Source organism: Hemitrygon akajei, chromosome 7 (genome assembly GCF_048418815.1).
Source record: "Hemitrygon akajei chromosome 7, sHemAka1.3, whole genome shotgun sequence".
Classification (NCBI taxonomy): Eukaryota; Metazoa; Chordata; class Chondrichthyes; order Myliobatiformes; family Dasyatidae; genus Hemitrygon; species Hemitrygon akajei.
Window position 1 is genome coordinate 177,727,637 of NC_133130.1, and position 19,541 is coordinate 177,747,177.

Consider the following 19,541-nt stretch of genomic DNA (forward strand, 5'->3'; position numbering starts at 1 on the left):
GAGGCCTCACTTCCAGCAGCTGTGGATGGCCACCAATGGGACTCTACGGTGTACCTCACCATGTATACCTAGCAAATGAATCTTCCTAACTAACCTCCCATGTGGGACCTTGTCAAAGGCCTTACTGAAGTCCATGTAGACATCATCCACTGCCTCTTCATCCACTTCCCTGGTAACCTCCTCAAAAAACTCTAATAGATTTGTTAAACATGACCTACCATGCACAAAGCTTTGTTGACTCTCCCAAATGAGTCCCTGTCCATCCAAATACTTGTAGATCCTATCTCTTAGTACTCCTTCCAATAACTTACCTACTACAGATGTCAAACTTACCGGCCTATAATTTCCCGGATTACTTTTTGAGCCTTTTTTAAACAAGGGAACAATATGAGATATCCTCCAATCCTCCAGCACCTCACCCGTAGATACCAACATTTTAAAATATATCTGCCAGGGCCTCTGCAATTTCAACACTAGTCTCCTTCAAGGTTCAAGGGAATATCCTGTCAGGTCCTGGGAATTTATCTACTCCAATTTGCCTCAAGATAGCAAGCACTTCCTCCTCTTCAATCTGTATAGGTTCCATGACCTCACTACTTGTTTGCCTCATTTCCATTGACTCCATGCCAGTTTCCTTAGTAAATACAGACGCAAAACACCCATTTAAGATCTGCAGGTTGTTGCACAATGTTCAATTCTATTGCAACTCTTCGGTAAACGAAGCATTTTGTAGCTGCAAATGGCAAGATCTGAGCAGCATTCAGAAATGGGTTAAGCAGCAAGTAACATTTACTCCACAAAACTGTCAAGGAATGAACATTTTCAACGGGAATCTAACCACCTACACTTGCCATTTAGTGACATCACCATCAGCAATTTCCCATCATCAAGAGGGTTCCCATTGACTGCAAATTCAGCTGCATCTCTCACATATATATTATGACTACAAGAACTGGTCTGGTAGCAACTGACACCCAAGGCTTTGTACCATCTGGCATGCACAGACCTGTGCTGGAATACTTTCTACTGGTTTGCATCAGCACAGCGCCAACAACTGTTAGGAAGCTTGTCACCATTCAAGGCAGAGTGGCCTGTCTGCATGATTGGCACTCTGTCAAGTATCCAAAATACCCATTTGCCTCCACCAGTGGAGCTGCAGTGTGCACTGTTACAAAATGCACTACACTTACTCACCCGGGCTATGCTGACTGTACCTCTCAAACCCACCACCTTTACCACCAAAGAAAGAAAAGATAGCAATTGATGAGAACATCATCACCAGCAGGTTCCCCTCCGTTGTCCTGGCCAGGAATTATGCTGCTTCTCCTTCATTGTGCCTAGGTCTAAAACTTGGAACTCTCTACCCTGCAGCTCTTTGGAAGTTCTTCACTGGTAGGATTGTAGTACTCATCATTGCCTTCGGGCAATTATGAAGTTCAGTAATACTCTGATCCTGAAATTGAACAGGTGAAGTATAAAAATTAAGTGATTTTGTTCACTATTCATGTATCCATTATGATGCAGTTAAACCTCCATCACATTTTATTTTGGTTCACAATATTAATTGGGGATTGGTGCTAAACCTTGAGGATCTCTTAGCTGTTTTCTTTTCCCTCCCTGACCATGAAGGAATGTGGATAAAATAATAACGAAACAACAAGTTAACATTTTGTTCAGTAAGTAGCTTTACCCAGCCGTGAACTGTATTCTTCATGGTGAAATAATTGAGATTTGGAATTCCTACACAGGCAATCAAAGAATATTTTATTTCTGGGGTGGGGGGAATGAATTACCCAGTGACTACCAAAATTACTCTTAAACCTTCTCTTATTTCCATTTCATAGCGTTCTCATGGACCGTATGCAGTTGTCATTGTACCAACCAGAGAGGTAAGCTTTTTTTTTAAACAATGGTTTTATTAGATCTCTGAATTAGATAGTAATTTTTTTTGTTTGTTGACCTCAGTCTGCCTTAGTGCTACCAGTTGAAATGTAGGTATTGCATCTAGCAGAAAGCCTGAATCCTATCCTCAGAAGCATCAAGCTGTAGCATTGGGTGCTCTTTCACTTCATGCATCTATCATAAAATTGTTACAGCGTAGAAGACTATTCAACACTGAAGACAAGCTTCTTGTATGTAAGAGCCGTCCAATTAGTTCCACTGTCCTGGTCTTGCCCTCCTAGCCCTACTAGTTATCCAACAGATTTTGCCCCCACTACTGTGCTTGAAGGTGAATTCTATAAACCAACCACTTAAAACAGGCATTTCACATGTCACCTTTTTCTTCAGATCTTTTGCCAAAACCTTCATTCCGTCTCCCTTTGTTTTGACACCTCAGCTTATGGGAATACTTTATCTGTTTTGTCTATCATAATTTTAAATGTTTCTATCAATTCCCTTACAACCAGCTCTTTTCTCATGAACAACCCCCACTCCTCCTGTCTGTCCACATAATTGAAGTCCCTTATCCCTGAAATTATTTAGGGAAGTTTCTTTTGGAGATTTCTTCTAGAATTTAAAGAATGGCAGCCAGAACTGGATACAATACTGCAGTGTTGCCCCAACTTATGTTTTGTCAGGTTATGTAATGATTTCCCTACTATTGTACGCAATGCCTTGCTTATTAAGCTCATAGGCTATGAATGTGATTTTAAAAAATCATATGATACCCAAATTACTACTTTCAGTGAACTCTGGACAGATATGTCTGGATCTCTGTTGTTGATCCTCTAGCAGAATTATCCATTCTAGTTTATATAGCCCATCCTCAATCTTCCTACCAAGTGTAACACTTCACTTTGCATTTAAATTCACCTGCCCTTTTCTCCCAATTTTTCTGTATGTGCTTGAAGTCAAGTATTGATCTCCTCGCAGTTTACTTTGCCTTCAAGTTTTATGTCATTTACAAATTTGGATATAGCGGAGACCCAGGTCTAAATCATTATTATTTATTTACACTCAGTGGCCACTTTATTTGCTACGCCTTCCTAGAAACTAGGTAGGACCATCCACTTTAAAGTTTCACAAGTTGTGCGTTCAGAGATGCTCTTCTGCACACTACTGTTGTAATGTGTGGCTATTTGAGTTACTGTTACCTTCTCCTAAGCTTGAACCAGTCTGGTCATTCTCCTTTGACCTCTCATTTCAAGTTATTTTTGCCCACAAAACTGTTGCTCATTGGATGTTTTGTTTCCCCCCCCCCCCCCCCCCCACACCATTCTCTGTAAACCCTAGATACTGTTGTGTGGTAAAATGACAGGAAATTAGCAGTTTCTGAGATGCCCAAACCACCCCATCTGGCACCAGCAATCATTCAACGGTCAAAGTTTCGCTTAGATCACTTATCTTTCCATTGTGATGTTTGTTATGAACAACAACTGAACCTCTTGTCCATGTCTGTATGCTTTTGTGGTGCATGGAGTTGCTGCCAAAAGTTTAGTTGATTATCTGTTTGCATTAACAAGTAGGCGTACAGGTCAATAAAGTGTGTAGAAAATCAGTGATTATGGCATTGACCCTAGAGCAATTTCAGTATATCTACCATTCCAGCATCTATTCACGTTTATTTTTGTTATTGAGCCAATTTTCTATCCACACTGCTACACCCCCATTAGTACCATAGCCACAATCTTGATGACATTCTGTGGCCTCAGTCTATCAGAATGAAATTAATCTGTTAATGTGAGGAAAAGACATTTTAGAGCTGTGAACCTGCACTCATCAAGCAGTGACCTCAGATGTGCATTCAGCAGAGGGCATTTGATTATGTCCTACTTTTGTGCAGTAAGATTAACTGATGCTATCATTGGAAACACTGGCAAGAGCATTCAACTTTGTCTTTTAAGAAGTTTAAAGTGAAGAGACAATTTGCATATTCTGAGACATTAGGCCTTAGCAATTTGTTTACTTTCTCTTTAGCTGGCCCTGCAAAGCTTTGACACTGTGCAGAAACTGATCAAGGTAAGGTAATCTGAACGACTTCCGTACTTCGTTGGAAATTTTCTTCAAAAGATCATGCATGCTATTAAGAGATTGTGTGACAATTAAGATAGAAAGAACACTTCAGAAAATTGTAGAATAAGAAGGAGCCAGGGAAGGAGAAGCATCTATCATTCAGATGTTGCCATTTGTTATCCTTGTTTATCCCATCTTTGCCAATTGTAAAATTTTATTAAAGATTGTAAACTATTATGAATTTAGCCACAACTGTGAAATCTGATTGACTGATACTACATGGTGCAGAAGTAAATAATGGACAAAGTTTATCTATCCTCTGCACCTTATTTTTCCTTTACAACCACCAGCCCTATATCTGGTTATACAACTGTGCACAGTTCCCCATAGCTGCTATCATGGAAACGATCATTTCAAATACTATTCTTTATGAATGTTTATTATAATTACAGTGTGAATTAATATTCAGATAGAGATAATTAAGTGCCAACTCCATTCTTGTTATCATCTGACATTGGTATGATATGCAGAACTATTATATGTCTCCACACCCATTCCCTGGTTTAATTGATAAATACATTTTTCAACCTGGTACCTAGTCATAAAGATTGTCAATGTTTCAGGCTTCATTATTTTCCAATGAATCAAAATGGAAAGTGTAATCTTGTTTACTTAAGATGAGTCAATCTACAAGCTTGAGAAAAGAGAAACAAGTTCTTTGTCTTCTCGTGATATTTAGCTCATGTTTCTGACATTATCCCTTAGGTTTTAATTGTATTCTCTCCAGTACCTTATAGAGTGATCAGAATTGTATCCTGTTCAACCAGTATTTGTGCAAACTTATTTATTTCTTTCCTATTGTGATCTATGCCGCTGTTTATAGAACCAGTGCCAATTAACTAAACAGATTGTAGGGTTTTCTGATGACTCTGTTGAACAACTATATCATATGTTTTTTTCCCCCACCCAATAGCCATTTATGTGGATTGTGCCAGGAGTGCTGATGGGAGGAGAAAAGCGAAAATCTGAGAAAGCCAGGTATGTCTAGCCACGTTGGTATGTAGAGTCATGGTGTTGATGGAGAAATTATTATAACTGCAGAGAGTTGCAGACACAGCTCAGCACACCATGGGAACCAGCCTCCCCTCTATGGGCTCTGTCTAAACTTCTCACTGCCTCAGTAAAGCAGCCAGCATCATCAAAAGCCCCAACCACCCCAGACACTCTGTGTTCTCCCCTCTCCCATCAGGCTGAAGATACAAATACCTGAAAGCACAAACCACCAGGCTCAAAGCTTCTGTTCCACTGTTATCAGATTTGTGTCAGAGAGACCCTTGTATTATAAAATGGACTATTGACCTCACAATCTTCTTTGTTTTCAACTTGCATTTTATTGTTTACCTGCACTACACTTTCTCTATAGGTTTTGTACTTTATTCTGCATTGTTATTGTTTTACATTTTTCTACCTTAATGCATTGTATAATATATTTGATCTATATGAAGTGTTCAAAGCAGTGGACTGTATTTTAGTACATGTAACAATAATAAATTGACATCAATACCAATAACTAATTGAATGGGTAATTCAAAGATTGGTGCTTTCTTGTTCCAGGTTACGTAAAGGTATAAATATTCTTATATCAACTCCAGGACGATTGGTGGACCACATAAAAAACACAAAGAATATTTGCTTTACCCATGTACAATGGCTAATTATTGATGAAGCTGACAGGTAAATGATCTGGTGTGTCTGTTCTTTTCAGTAGAGATTTTTTTTTGCATTTGTTGCCGAGGAAGGGTAGAACTTGCGTGTTAAACTGAAATGATTTATTGTGATTGTATATTATTTCTTTACTAAAATGGGTTATAAGAGAACTGATCCAGTCTTTTGTTGGTATAAGTAATCATTTTGAGTTAGATTTTTAACAATGTCTTGAATCCTTCGAAACAACATAATATGTAATGGGAATGATTTGTCTTTTAATGTTTGCTATGATGAGGTTGTGCAGCTACAAAATTTTCTTTAAAATATATACTTTTGTAGGTATGTTTGGCAACCACTAGATGTCTCTATTGTATTTGAGAGTGCAATTCTTGAGGAAACCCATTTTTATGGAGGGGTGCTTTGGTAACTAATTATATTATTTGAAATAAGTGAGTTGCAAACTAATCGTCATACATCAGACTTTAAATTTCGATATTTTAACTTGTAGTCTGTTTTTATGGAAGTGCCATTTGGCTCCATTTAGTATTGTTACTTAGCATCAAATTGAAATCTCAAAAAATATTTACGGAAGAAAAAGAATTATTGTTGTGTGCCCTAATGAAGGGTCTCTGCCAGAAACGTTGACAATTTATTACTCTCATAGCTGAGTTCCTCCAGCATTGTGTCTGCTATTAGGTGTTCTTCTCTCTGTCAACAGATTGCTGGACCTGGGTTTTGAGAAGGATATCACTGTGATTCTGAATGCTCTAAATGCAGTGAATATGAAGAGGCAAAATGTTCTCCTCTCTGCCACCCTAACGGATGGTGAGATTTTGGATCTTGCTTTAAAAGTCTTTAACTCTGAGTTCTTAAAAGGGGTAATGTGTGATACTGCTGTTGCATGCCATTAAAGTTTCAACACGCAACACCAGTATTAGCTTTGGTTCTATTTTAAGTTTAAACTTGCCCCCCATGCAATATGGATTTTGCTTGCTTTATTGTTGCTGAGTTAAAACTTAGAACTCCCTACCTACCTTAAGAGGCTTGTCGTTTGTATTGTAGTAAATGGGTCATTATCAACCCTTTCTGAAGGCATTTAGTGATGGGCAGTAAATACTGGGTTTCTTTTCCTTGCCTGTCCCTTGTATCATCAGAATGAATGTGGGCAGATGGATTGTACTCTTTTCATGGTGTGGTGCTTCATACACACTGCCATTATGGGAATCATTATCAGTACTGTAAAGTGAAACCTATTAGAATATCATTTTCCATTCCAATATGTCTATCTGTGGCCACACTCAGGTTGGAGGAGCAACACCTTATTTTCCGTATGGGTAGCCTCCAACCTGATGGCATGAACATCAATTTCACAAACTTCTGGTAATGCCCCCCCCCCCCAACTTCACCATTCCCCATCGCCTTTTCCCTCTCCCAACTTATCTCCTTGCCTACCCATCACCTCCCTCTGGTGCTCCTCCCCCTCTTTCTTCCATGGCCTTCTGTTTCCCCCCTATCAGACTCCCCCTTCTCCAGCCCTGTATCTATTTCATCAATCAACTTCCCAGCTCTTTACTTCATTCCTCCCCCTCCGGGTTTCATCTATCACCTTGTATTTCTCTCTCTCTTCCCCCCCCCCCCACCCCAACCTTTCAACTCTACCCCTCATCTCTTTTTTTTGCCAGTCTTGCTAAAGGCCCAAAATAACCATATAACAATTACAGCACGGAAACAGGCCATCTTGGCCCTTCTAGTCGGTGCCAAACGCTTACTCTCACCTAGTCCCACTGACCCGCAATCAGCCCATAACCCTCCATTCCTTTCCTGTCCATATACCTATCCAATTTTACTTTAAATAACAATACCGAACCTGCCTCTGCCACTTCTACTGGAAACTCGTTCCACACAGGTACCACTCTCTGAATAAAGAAATTCCCCCTCGTGTTACCCTTAAACTTTTGCCCCCTAACTCACAACTCACATCCTCTTGTTTGTATCTCCCCTATTCTCAATGGAAAAAGTCTATCCAAATGTCGACTGTATTTTTTTTCACAGTTGCTGCTGGCCTGCTGAGTTCCTCCAGCATTTTGCATGTGTTTCTTTTAAAATATACGGTTTTACAAGCCCTGGCGTTTAGCTTTTCTGAATTGATCTGATACATTTCAGTTCTGATTTAAGAAATGTAATGTTATACTAAATTGAAACTTAAAAGGAAATTGAATGATATACAGTTCTGCAAAAGTCTTAGGCACCTTAGATTTTTTACTGTGGTCTGGGACAGTATGGTCTCCACAGAACCCTGATCTCAACATCACCAAAACTGGGATTGCCTGGAGAGACAGAAGCAAGCGAGACAACCAAAGTCCGCTGAAAAAATGTGGCAGGTTCTTCTAGACACTTCGAACAACCTACCGGCCGGTTTTCTTATAAAACTGCGTGATAAAGTACCGAAAAGAATTTATGTAGTTTTAAAGGAAAAGGGTGGTCACAGCAGATATTGATTTAATTGTTTACTGTTCACTGCTCTTTATAATTTTTTCTGATATTTAGGAACTTTTAGATAATTTTAAAGTATCTTCGCTTTATAGAAGTTTTTTACATGTGCCTAAGACCTTTTTAACAGTGCTGTATTCTATTTCTCTGAGTTTTTTGTTGACTGCTATCACTCTTAAGATTTTGCTCTCCCCCCCCAAAAAAAACAGTACATTTGACAGAGTTTATGAAATTGGGTACATTATTGATTACTTAAAACAAAGGCAAAATGTTAGAATTTTTTTTTTCCTGAAGCCTTCCAAATGATCTGTTTCTACCCTAGGAGTGAATCGATTAGCTGGAATCAGTTTGAAAGAGCCAGTTAATATTAACATCACTGAAACTAACCAGTCCACAACTGAGTTTGCAGCAAAAAAAATAAGCACTGATCAAGTGGATATCAGTAAAGATTCCAATAGCTATTCAATTCCAGAACAACTTCAACAGTTTATGGTGCTAGTTCCAAGCAAACTGCGACTGGTCACACTTTCAGCATTCATTCTCCAAAAATTCAAGGTAAGATTTGTTTCAAAATAAGCTAGTGTTCTGGTTGTTATTAGAATGGTAATACAGAGGTTTGGACTTGTAATCTAGAATACATACACTCAGGAGCCACTTTATTAGGTACACCTGTACACCTCAGTAATGCAAATATCTATTCAGCCAAATATGTGGCAGCAACTCCATGCGTAAAGGCGTGCAGACATGGTCAACAGGTTCAATTGTTGTTTAGACCAAACACCAGAATGGGGAAGAAGTGTGATCTAAGTGACTTTGACTGTGAAATGATTGTTGATGCCAGACGGGTGGTTTGAGTATCTTAGAAACTGCTGATCTCCTGAGATTTTCATGCATAACAGTCTCTCGAGATTACAGAGAATGGGTGAAAAGCAAAAAAAACATGCCGCGAGCAGCGTTTCTGTGGACGAAAATGCCTTGTTAATGAGAGAGATTAGAGGAGAATGACCGGACTGGTTTAAGCTGACAGTAACTCAAATGACCATGCATTGCAACTGTGGTGTGCAGAAGAGCATCTCTAAATGCACAACGCATCAAGCTTGAAGTGGGTGGGCTACAGCTGCAGAAGACTACACTCCTGTACCTAACAAAGTGGCCACTGAGTGTATTCCACTCCAAATGTTTGAATTATTTAGAACAACATTAAAATTCCATTCAGATTTCCAATTTTGTCCAACTTAATGCCAACTGTGTTAAAATTTGATTTCAAGGCCGTTACTTTTAGGAATGAAAAGATACTGTGGGCTTTTCCTATGCAAAACCTTTGCCCATGACAACTAATGGAAACTGCTCTTGCTTCCCACCATGCTTGATTTCTAGTAATTCATTTTGTTCTTTTCAGATTGGAAAGAAACTGAAAATGATCATATTTTTCTCCAGTTGCGAGTCTGTGGAATTTCACTACAACCTTTTCACAAATGCCCTTACTTCATATTCTGACAGCAAGGAGCAAAAACAATTACCTTTCTCAGCTTGTAAGATGCTGTTTCTGCGATTGCATGGGAACATGGAACAGGAGGTGAGTGTGCTGCTATTTATGTGTTGAGGTTTGAAGGAACTGACACCTGACATTAGGAAATGATTTAACTTTTGCCTCCTTTGATTCCCTCACTATCCAACACCATTCAATAACCCTGGCAGTTTCCACAACCTCTGCCTGTGCTACTCTTGAAACAGCTGCTAAGAGCCATGCAGAAGTACCATGGTTGCTTCTAATATTTATCACCCAGACTGCATGGGTGAGATCAGAAACTCTCTGTGTGGGGAACCGCAGGGAAGAAGCATCATGGTAGAGCGTGTGATGTGCATCAGCAGGCCGCCAGACAGCCATTGGATCTCACTTAAATGGTTGCAGAAAATCCCCAGTTATTGAGACTTGCTGCTTGTTGGCTAGACCGGTACAGGGAAAACCTCGGAGTATTGCAGAGCTCTGTCTCTGGCAGGTGAAGGAAATCACTGCGAGAGGACAGGATGTGAAATTATCCTATCCCACAAAATAAAAAGCTTTGTACTTAAAAACTGCCAAAGTTGCTTTCACCCTTGTAAAAAGCAGAAGAATGGCTTTAAATCCAGTTTAAAGTGTGTGACATTTGAGACACTTTTCTACTTTCACCACCCTCTAGTTATGAAAACTTTCAGTACCATATATGACATTGATCATTTGGGAAATCTGAAATATTGGATCATGAATGTAGCTGATCAGGGACATTTACTTGCCTTATTTGTAAAGTAGAAATGTAATCAGCATTAAAATCGTGAGATTTCCAATAGGAAAAATGCTCCAGACCTCCGTCATTTGAGCTACACCGCCGCACCTTTGTGATTGACAGATTGGATGTGGTATGGAGAACGGAGAAAATGATTTCTTTTCTTCAGGTAACGGAGATCTGGCCTGACAGATTTGATGCCCATTGCAGCTTTTGTAGTTCATGAGTCAGAGCAGGCCGGGTGTATAGGCCGCACACACCCTGACCAGCTGTTATCTAGCAAAGATTAAGTGGATGTGTGTCAGGGGAGGAATTTTAATGTTTATTACCCTGAGTATAATTAGTGCATTATGTCTTCAAATTAGAGCTTCAATGGAGCTAAATAGCATACCCCATATGGTACTGCTGAGTAGATGTACTGCTGCATTTCAGATACAGTGAGATTCCTCTTGCTGTCATTGTCTACAGTCACTTGCTGCTTACTGATACATATTTCTCAGTTGCACAGTATCTTCAGTCTATCCCCATTATCAAACGAATGTCATTGTTATTTCCATTCAGTGTCTATGCTGGCCGAGGTATTTTCATCCATAGTAAAAATATAAGCTTTTTATTAATCCCAGTACAGTGGATTCCGGTTAATTGGGACACATCGGGATCAGTATATTTTGACCCAATTTAGCAGCTTTCCCAATTAGCCGAAGTTTCATGGAAGTATTTGACAAGGTATTAAAAAAAAGACAGATTATGTATAAATATGTATTTAAATGAAATACTGAATGATTTAGAACACTGCCAGTACTACTGCTGTACTATAAAACTGTGTATTTAGTTCCTAATACTTATCAATGGAGGTATTCAGCTGTGTCGCATTCTTGATGGTAACTGAACAAAATCAGCGGAGACTCCTAGCGCAGATAATGCACCACCTTCGTACAAAGCTGTCGATGATTGCATCCTCCAAATCTTCATGTTTGTTGTAACATTCAAGATGTTACCTTCAAAGTACAAACTACAAATGAGTCGATACCTTCAAATTCTTCATAGTTCCTAACTTGTGGAAGTAGTGAAGTCGTCTCATTTTCACTCTCGGCTGTTTCTGGTATCTCCAAGCCTGAATGCCGCAGTGAGCGAAACAGTTCCAGATTGTCTTGCTGCTGATTTCTCACCAACTATCAGTGACAAAAATCACTGCTTTTTGAAAACAAACACATGCAACTATGCTAGTTTAAAACTGCTTGCTCAAAGCATTGTTTGTCTTACAGCCGCACAATTGCACATGACTGACACTAGTTAGAAACTGTTCAGCAACAGGTTCCTGCCCCAAATAAATGGAGGAAATCCCAGCTATTTTGTTGATTAGTGTTTGTCCTGTACGAGTTGTCCCAAATAAGGGATTGCCTCGATTAACCAATGGCCCAATTAACCAGAATCTGTTGTACTCATGAAAGTAGGATTGAGAGCCATTATTTGCTGGGTGTTTTTGTATATGATGTTGATTTTAATTTAGAAAGTTGGCTTCATTGTATAATTTAATGATAATATTGCAATGAATCAAAGCCATTATCTCTGTTCAAACTGAGATATGGTGGTTGGTTTAGGAATACAGTATGAGGCACGTACATGAGTTGTGGTAATACGATCTGTTTCTGTCACTTTGCAGGCAAGAAAGCAAACTTTTCTGGAGTTTTCACAATCAAATATGGGTGTCCTTCTTTGCACTGTGAGTACACATTTGAAAAGGGAATTTTGGACTTGGTTAGGGAAGAAATTAGGACTCTTCAGGGAAAATAATATCAGGACAGTGAGTCTCCGTGAACAACGTGTTAATCAATAATTGATGTAATACTTAAAAATTTTAGATAATCTTTGCATGTTTGGATAAAATGGAATCAAAGTGAGTAAATGCTACTTAGAATCAACCATGATCTTACTAAAGACTAAAACAGGTTTTAGTGATCAGTAACCTACACCTTTTCCTGAAAGCATGAAGACATATAACTTGAGCACCTCAGCACCATCTGCCACAAGCAGAACTTCCTGGTGGCCAAACATTTTAATTCCAATCCCCATTCCAACATGTCGGTCCATGGCCTCACTCGTGCCAAGATGAGGCCACCCTCAGGGTGGAGGAGCAACATCTTATATTCCGCCTCGGTACCCTCCAAACTGATGGTGTAAATATTGATTTCTCCTACCAATAAACAAATTTTCTTCCACCACCCCCTTCCTATGTTCCCCACTCTGACCTTTTACCTCTTCTCTCCTGCCTATTACTTTACACTGGGTCCCCTCCTCTCCTATCAGATTCCTTCTTCTCCAGCCCTTGACCTTTCTCACCCACCTGGCTTCACCCATCACCTTCAGCTCTCGTCCGTCCCCCACCTTTTTATTTTGTTATCTTCTTCCTTCCTTCTCAGTCCTGAGGAAGGGTCTTGGCCTGAAATGTCGACTATCTATTCATTCCTGTAGATACTGCCTGAAGCATTTTCTGTGTGTTGCTTTGGATTTCCAGCATCATAACTAAGTAGGATGGTGAAAATTATTCTTCAAGTGACCTGAAACATCTTCAATCATTTTTAAGTAGATCCGTATGATACTAGTTCACTACCTTCATTTTTTTTAATCCCTTAAAGTATTGAAAGCAGATTGCACCTTTCAAAATAATATAAATCTTTTTATTAAATAATTAGATAGTAAACATCAAACACATTGGATTATGTAGAGGATAAGAATGCAAGGAACAAAATCAGAATCAGAATCAGAGTCAGACTTTAATCGCCAAGTACCTATGCACATACAAGGAATTTACTTCCGGCAGATGTTGTCTCTCTGCTCATAACAATAATAATGATAAATATAAATGAAAATATAGATTATACATACAGGTAGTGCAATCCAAGTAATAGTTAGCCGACAGTTAACCGGCAGTTAACTGTTCAGCAAAGTGACCGCAGTAGGGAAAAAACTTCTCCAGTGCCTATTAGTCTTAGTCTGGAGGGATCTGAAGCGCCTACCAGACGGAAGCAGATCAAACAGTCCGTGCGCAGGATGGGAGGAGTCCTTTATGATGTTCCCCGCCCTCTTCTTCAACCTGGAAGAGTACAGGTCCACAATAGAGGGCAGGGAGGCTCCAATGATGCGCTCGGCAGTCCTCACTGTGCGATAGTTACCACCAAAAAAATTGGCCATAGTTACCACCAAAATTGACAAAGCTTTCAAAACAACAAAAAAAAAGCTCCATGAAGGAAATGGGTGAAGTAATACTAATCAGACGGTGTAGTGGAATTGTACTCTGTCATTAAGTATGAGGTATTCTGAGACACAATTGCCCTTACATCTTTCAGTTATATAAGATTTACGTAACCAAAAAGCATAGTGGTTAGCACAACACTTTACAGGGCTAGGAATTAGAGATCAGGGTTCATTCCCTGCTGTTCTGTATGAGGAGTTTGTACATTTTACTAGGATTTACTAGGATGTTACCTGGGTTTCAGCACAAGTTACAGAGAAAGGTTGAACAAGTTAGGTCTCTATTCATTGGAGCGTAGAAGGTTGAGGGGGGATTTGATTGAGGTATTTAAAATTTTGAGAGGGATAGATAGAGTTGACGTGAATAGGCTGTTTCCATTGAGAGTAGGGGAGATTCAAACGAGAGGACATGATTTGAGAGTTAGGGGGCAAAAGTTTAAGGGAAACACAAGGGGGTATTTCTTTACTCAGAGAGTGATAGCTGTGTGGAATGAGCTTCCTGTAGAAGTAGTAGAGGCCAGTTCAGTTGTGTCATTTAAGGTAAAATTGAATAGGTATATGGACAGGAAAGGAGTGGAGGGTTATGGGCTGAGTGCGGGTAGGTGGGACTAGGTGAGATTAAGAGTTCGGCACGGACTAGGAGGGCCGAGATGGCCTGTTTCCGTGCTGTGATTGTTATATGATTATATGATTTTCTCCATGCCTGTGTGATTTTCCTCACACATTCCAAAGGCATAAGAGTGTTAGTAATTTGTGGCCATGCATGGTGACACTTGTGGACAGCCCTCTGTTCATCTTCGAAAATTATTAATCAATGATGATACAACACGCTTCACTGTATGTTTCAATGTGAATGCGACAATTAAAGATAATCTTTAAATTTATTTACGTGGAACTTATAACAAACCAGTTAGCCTGCAAAAATTGGTCTGTGGCACAGGTTATACGTCACATGTATCTTCTCCTACCCTATTTTATCAACTGCAGACAGCATATTTTTCCATTCCTTTCTCCTTCAGGTTCTTGATTCATATTGAAGAACAGTACATTAATGCAACCTGTTTCAATTCTGTTGTAAATAGCAAGTTCCATGTTCTCATTTTCATATTCTTTTTATCGTTACTTACATATAAAAAGAGACCATTAAACCCATAAGTCTGTGCCAGCTCTTAAAATGTTCCCAAAAGTCGTATTTCTCTACTTGTTTTTTTGACCTGTGTCAAATCCTCTCATTCTCCAGCCACCCACCCACACAAGGAAAAACTTGCAGCTGCCAGTAATACCAGCTTTTCTTCTCAGATTCTTTCCACAGCCCTTTTTCCCCACTTATCACCTCCCAGCTTCTCACTTCATTTCCTCCCATCTTCCCCACCCACCTACCCTCCTCCTGACCTGATTTCACCTATTACCTGCCAGTTGTACTCCTTACCCTCCCCACACCACCTTATTCTGGCTTCTTCCCCTTTCCAGGGGAAGGGTTTTGGCACAAAATGTTGACTGCTTATTATTGGTGAGGTAGGAATCGAGCCCGGGTCACTGGAGGTCTACACTGTTGTGCCACCACCCTCTGGATATAGAAGAATCCTTTATCTTATTACCTTTTCATTTGTAGTAATTGCAGTCAAGGCTATATTTAATTGCGCAAGAATTTGGAGAGGGCCATAATTTTTAAAATATCACAGCATTGAGAGAGAGGGGGATTTGAATGAGGCCATGCACTGGGCTAATTTCTTATTCCTGTAGAAATGATAATGAACCACTGATGGGTGTTATAACAAGCTCCAACTTTTCCTTAAACCCACTAAATACTTGAAAAGGAGATCATTTAGTCCATAAGTCTCTGCCAACTCCCAAAATATTCTGATCAGTCCTATTCCTCTGCTTGTTCTTTTTGACCTGTTCCTGTTCCCACATATCAAATCCTCTCTTGTTCTCCAAGTTCTCAAATTGCAGCTTTTGTAGGAAATCTGAAATAAAATCTATCAGAATCAGGAATAAATTTTTCTTGGCTTCCGGCCGGGTACAGATATCGATTATAACTGATGACAGACTCTGCCATCTTCTTCAGGGATGATGCCTCAGTAAGTCTAGTCCCTGAAGAAGATGGCAGAGTTTGTCATCGAAACACTGGTTATAATCGATAACTGTACCTTTCTGGAAGCCCGCAAACAGTTTATTTGTCATATACGCCAGGAGAGCATTAGATTCTTTTTTTAAAATCAGCATCAGGTCTATTATGTGGAATTTCTTATTTTGAAGCAGCAGTACGGTGCAAGACAAAAAATTACTGTAAGTTACAATAAGAAGTATATTTTAATATAATGTAAAAAGAGAGCAGAATAGTGAGGAAGTGTTCATGGACTGTTCAGAAATCTGATAGTGGATTCCCTGTGACTGCATGGTTTTCCCCTGAGCATTCCAGCTCTCTCCCACATGCCAAAGAAAAGCTAGTGAATTACTGGCAGCTGTAAGTACTCACCAGGTCAGGCAGCAGGCAGCTCTGAAAATTTCAGGATAAATTTTAAATTGCAGAAGTTAGGGGTTGGCAGAAAGAACATGGAGGTTTAGACATGAAGATTGGAGGAAAGACTGAGTTTATTCTTCTGTCTTCTTCCCCTCAACTCTACTCAATCATTCTGCAAATTAAAACTTGTTTAATTTCTATATTTTCTCTCAGTTCTAATCAAAGGACACCAACCTTGAGTTTACATTTTGGGTTTTTTTTCTTTGCAATATCTAACCTCTGTTTCCAGCATATCTGTTTTTATAGCAGATTGATTGCATTTATATCACTGAAGCCAGCATTTCTTGCCAGTGCATAGCTGCCTATGGATGCCAGTATAGGATAGTAAGGATGCATTTACACTGCAGATATGAGTTTGATTCCACTAGCTGTAGATTGGATTGCAATTAAATAGAATCCTATTGACTGCTGCTTTTATAAGAAAATTTGTTAAAAATAAGAACAAAACATAGTAGGGAAAGGAGAACCTCTGATCTTTCAATTTTGAAATATTTTTTTTAGAAAGTCCCTAGTCGATTCTGGTTAATTGGGACACATCAGACCAGTACATTCTGCCCCAATTAGCAGAAGTTTCATGGAAATAGTTAGACTGAGTAACAAATAATGTGTTTACATTTGCAAGAAAAGGTTTGTGAACCCTTTGCAATTACCTGATTTTCTGCATTAATTGCTCATAAAATGTGGTCTGATCTTCATCTAAATCACAATAATAGACAAACACAATCTGCCTAAACTAATAACACATGAACATTTGTACTTTTCAAGTCTTTATTGAACACATTGTTTAATCGCTAACTTTTTCCAGCCTGGACTGTATGTGAACCCTTGTATTTAATAACTGATAGAACCTCCTTTAATAGCTGTAACCTCCACCAAACGTTTCCTGTAGCTGCTGATCAGACTTGCACAACAGTGAGGAGGAATTTTAAACCATTCCTCCTTACAAAACTGTTTCAGTTCGTCAATATTTCTGGGGCAACTTGCATGAACAGTCCTCTTCAGGTCATGCCACAGCATCTCAATTGGGTTACGGTCTGGACTCCGACTTGGCCATTCCAAAACACAAATTTTCTTCTTTTTAAACTATTCTATTGTTGATTTAGTCTAGCCTTTCAGATCATTGTTTTATTGCATCATGCAACTTCTATTAAGCTTCAGGTGATGGACTGCTATCCTGACATACTCCTGTAACATGTCTTGATACAATTTTGAATTCATTGTTCCCTCAATGATAGCAAGCTGTCCAGGCCCTGAGGCAACAAAGCAGTTCCAAACCATGATGCTCCTTTCACCATGCTTCACAGTTGGGATGAGGTTTTAGTGCTGGTGTGCAGTGCCCCTTTTTCCTCCAAATATAGTGGTGTGCATTTCTGCCAAGAAGTTCAACTTTTGTCTCATCTGTCAACAGAATGGTCCCAGAGTGTTGTGGAAGATCCAGATGATGTTTTGCAGACTTGAGATGTGTAGTAATAGCTTTTTTTTGGAGAGAAGTGGTTTCCTCCGTGGTGTCCTTCCACGAACACCATTCTTGTTCAGTGTTTTTCTTATAGTGGACTCATGAACAGAGACTTTAGCGAGTTCTAGAGATTTATGCGGGTCTTTTTTAATGTTACCCTTGGGTTCTTTTTCACCTCTTTCAGCATTGTACATTGTGCTTTTGGTGTGATCTTTACAGGACGCCCACTCCTAGGGAGAGTAGCAACAGTACTGAATTTCCTCCATTTGCAGACAGTTTATCTTTCCTTGGATTGATGAACCTTCCGGCCTTTAGAAATGCTTTTGTAGCTTTTTTCAGCTTAAAGTATCTCTAAAATTCTTCTTCTAAGGTCCTCTGGAAAGTATTTTGATCAAGGCATGGTGCACATATCAAATCTTTCTTGAGAAGAGCAGGCTCTGTCAGTAAGCTGACTTTGTGTGTCGGGGCTCCCCTACAACCCACACCTCCAGTCTCATCTCACTGACTGGAACACCTGACGCCAAATACCTTTTGTAGAAGGCACTACCCCAGAGGTTCACATACTTTTTTGAACCTAGACTGTAATTGTACTCAGTATTGGTGAGAAGTACAATTGTTTTTGTGTTATTAGTTTAGGCAGATTGTGTTTGTCTGTTATTGTGACTTAGATGAAGATCAGACCACATGTTATGAATAATTAATACAGAAAACCAGGTAGTTACAAAGGAGTCACAAACTACTTCTTGTAACTGAAAAGTAAATGAAATATGGAACAAATTGGAACTACTGCAACTACTATTACAGTAAATTAAACTGTACTAGTTTCTAATAGTTATCAATAGTACACTGCTCTGTTCTTTTGACTGTAAATGATCAAAATCAGCACAGACACCCAAGGACAGATGGTGGACTACTTTCATCATGGTTTTGATGATTGCATCCTCCAAATCTTCATTTTCATTGTAACATTCAAGATGATTGTTGATACCTTCAATTTCTGCATAATTCCTAACTTGTTGGAGTAGTGAAATCCATTTCATTTTCACTCCCAGTCATTTCTGGCATCTCTAGGCCTGAATGCTAGAAACCACAGTGAGCAAAACAGTTCTGAGTTGTCTTGCTACTTAATTCTCGCCAACTATCAATAACAAAAATCAGTGCTTTTTGACATACTGTTCACTCTAAGCACAGTGTAGGTCGCACAAGTGCATGTGACTGACACTAGTTTGAAACTGCTCAGCGACAGCCTCCTATCCCAATTAAGTGGCATATAAACAAAGGGAATCACGGCTATTTTCTCCATTAGTTTTTGTTCTTTAAAAGTTGTCCTAAATAAGCAGCTACCCTGATTAACCAATGGTCCAATTAACCAGAATCCACTGTATCTCAAAAACAGGTAAATTACCATTGATACACCACAAGTCCATCACCATCAGGACTACATGTCATCTCCGAAGTTTCTTTCCTGTAGCTATCCAGCTTCTCAACAAATCCTTAAGGATTTAGAGATTTGGAACTAAATTCTGAGAATTTGTATACACACGCCATGCCTTTTAAAATTTTATTTAGCGATACAGCTCGGAACAGACCTTTCCGGCCCAGTGAGCCATGCCACCCAGCAGTTCATCTATTTAACACAAGCCTAATTACAGGACAATTTACAATGACCAGTTGAGCTACTAATTGGTACATCTTTGGACTGTGGGAGGAAACCAGAGCACCCGGAGGAAACCCATGCAGTTCACAGGGTGAATGGCCCAAGATGTAATAGTGTCATGGTAACCCTAGATCTTATTGCTACGTAAACTGGTTTGGTATTATTACTGAAATATTGGAATGAAAGGAAAGGGTACATGTGTAGGCTGCAGTAGTACAAAGCCCTATTCCCCGTTGA

The 19,541-nt window shown here is 39.4% G+C and overlaps 1 protein-coding gene across 1 annotated transcript in view; it reads left to right on the forward strand.

Moving 5' to 3' along the window:
- ddx31 (DEAD (Asp-Glu-Ala-Asp) box polypeptide 31) overlaps positions 1–19,541 on the forward strand; it is a 130,723-nt gene that overhangs the window by 24,089 nt on the left and 87,093 nt on the right. The window contains exons 7-14 of the mRNA XM_073052701.1: positions 1,845–1,889; positions 3,919–3,960; positions 4,928–4,992; positions 5,569–5,688; positions 6,380–6,486; positions 8,474–8,706; positions 9,551–9,727; positions 12,079–12,138. Coding sequence (XP_072908802.1) covers positions 1,845–1,889; positions 3,919–3,960; positions 4,928–4,992; positions 5,569–5,688; positions 6,380–6,486; positions 8,474–8,706; positions 9,551–9,727; positions 12,079–12,138 — 849 coding nt within the window. The remainder of the gene's footprint in view (positions 1–1,844; positions 1,890–3,918; positions 3,961–4,927; positions 4,993–5,568; positions 5,689–6,379; positions 6,487–8,473; positions 8,707–9,550; positions 9,728–12,078; positions 12,139–19,541) is intronic.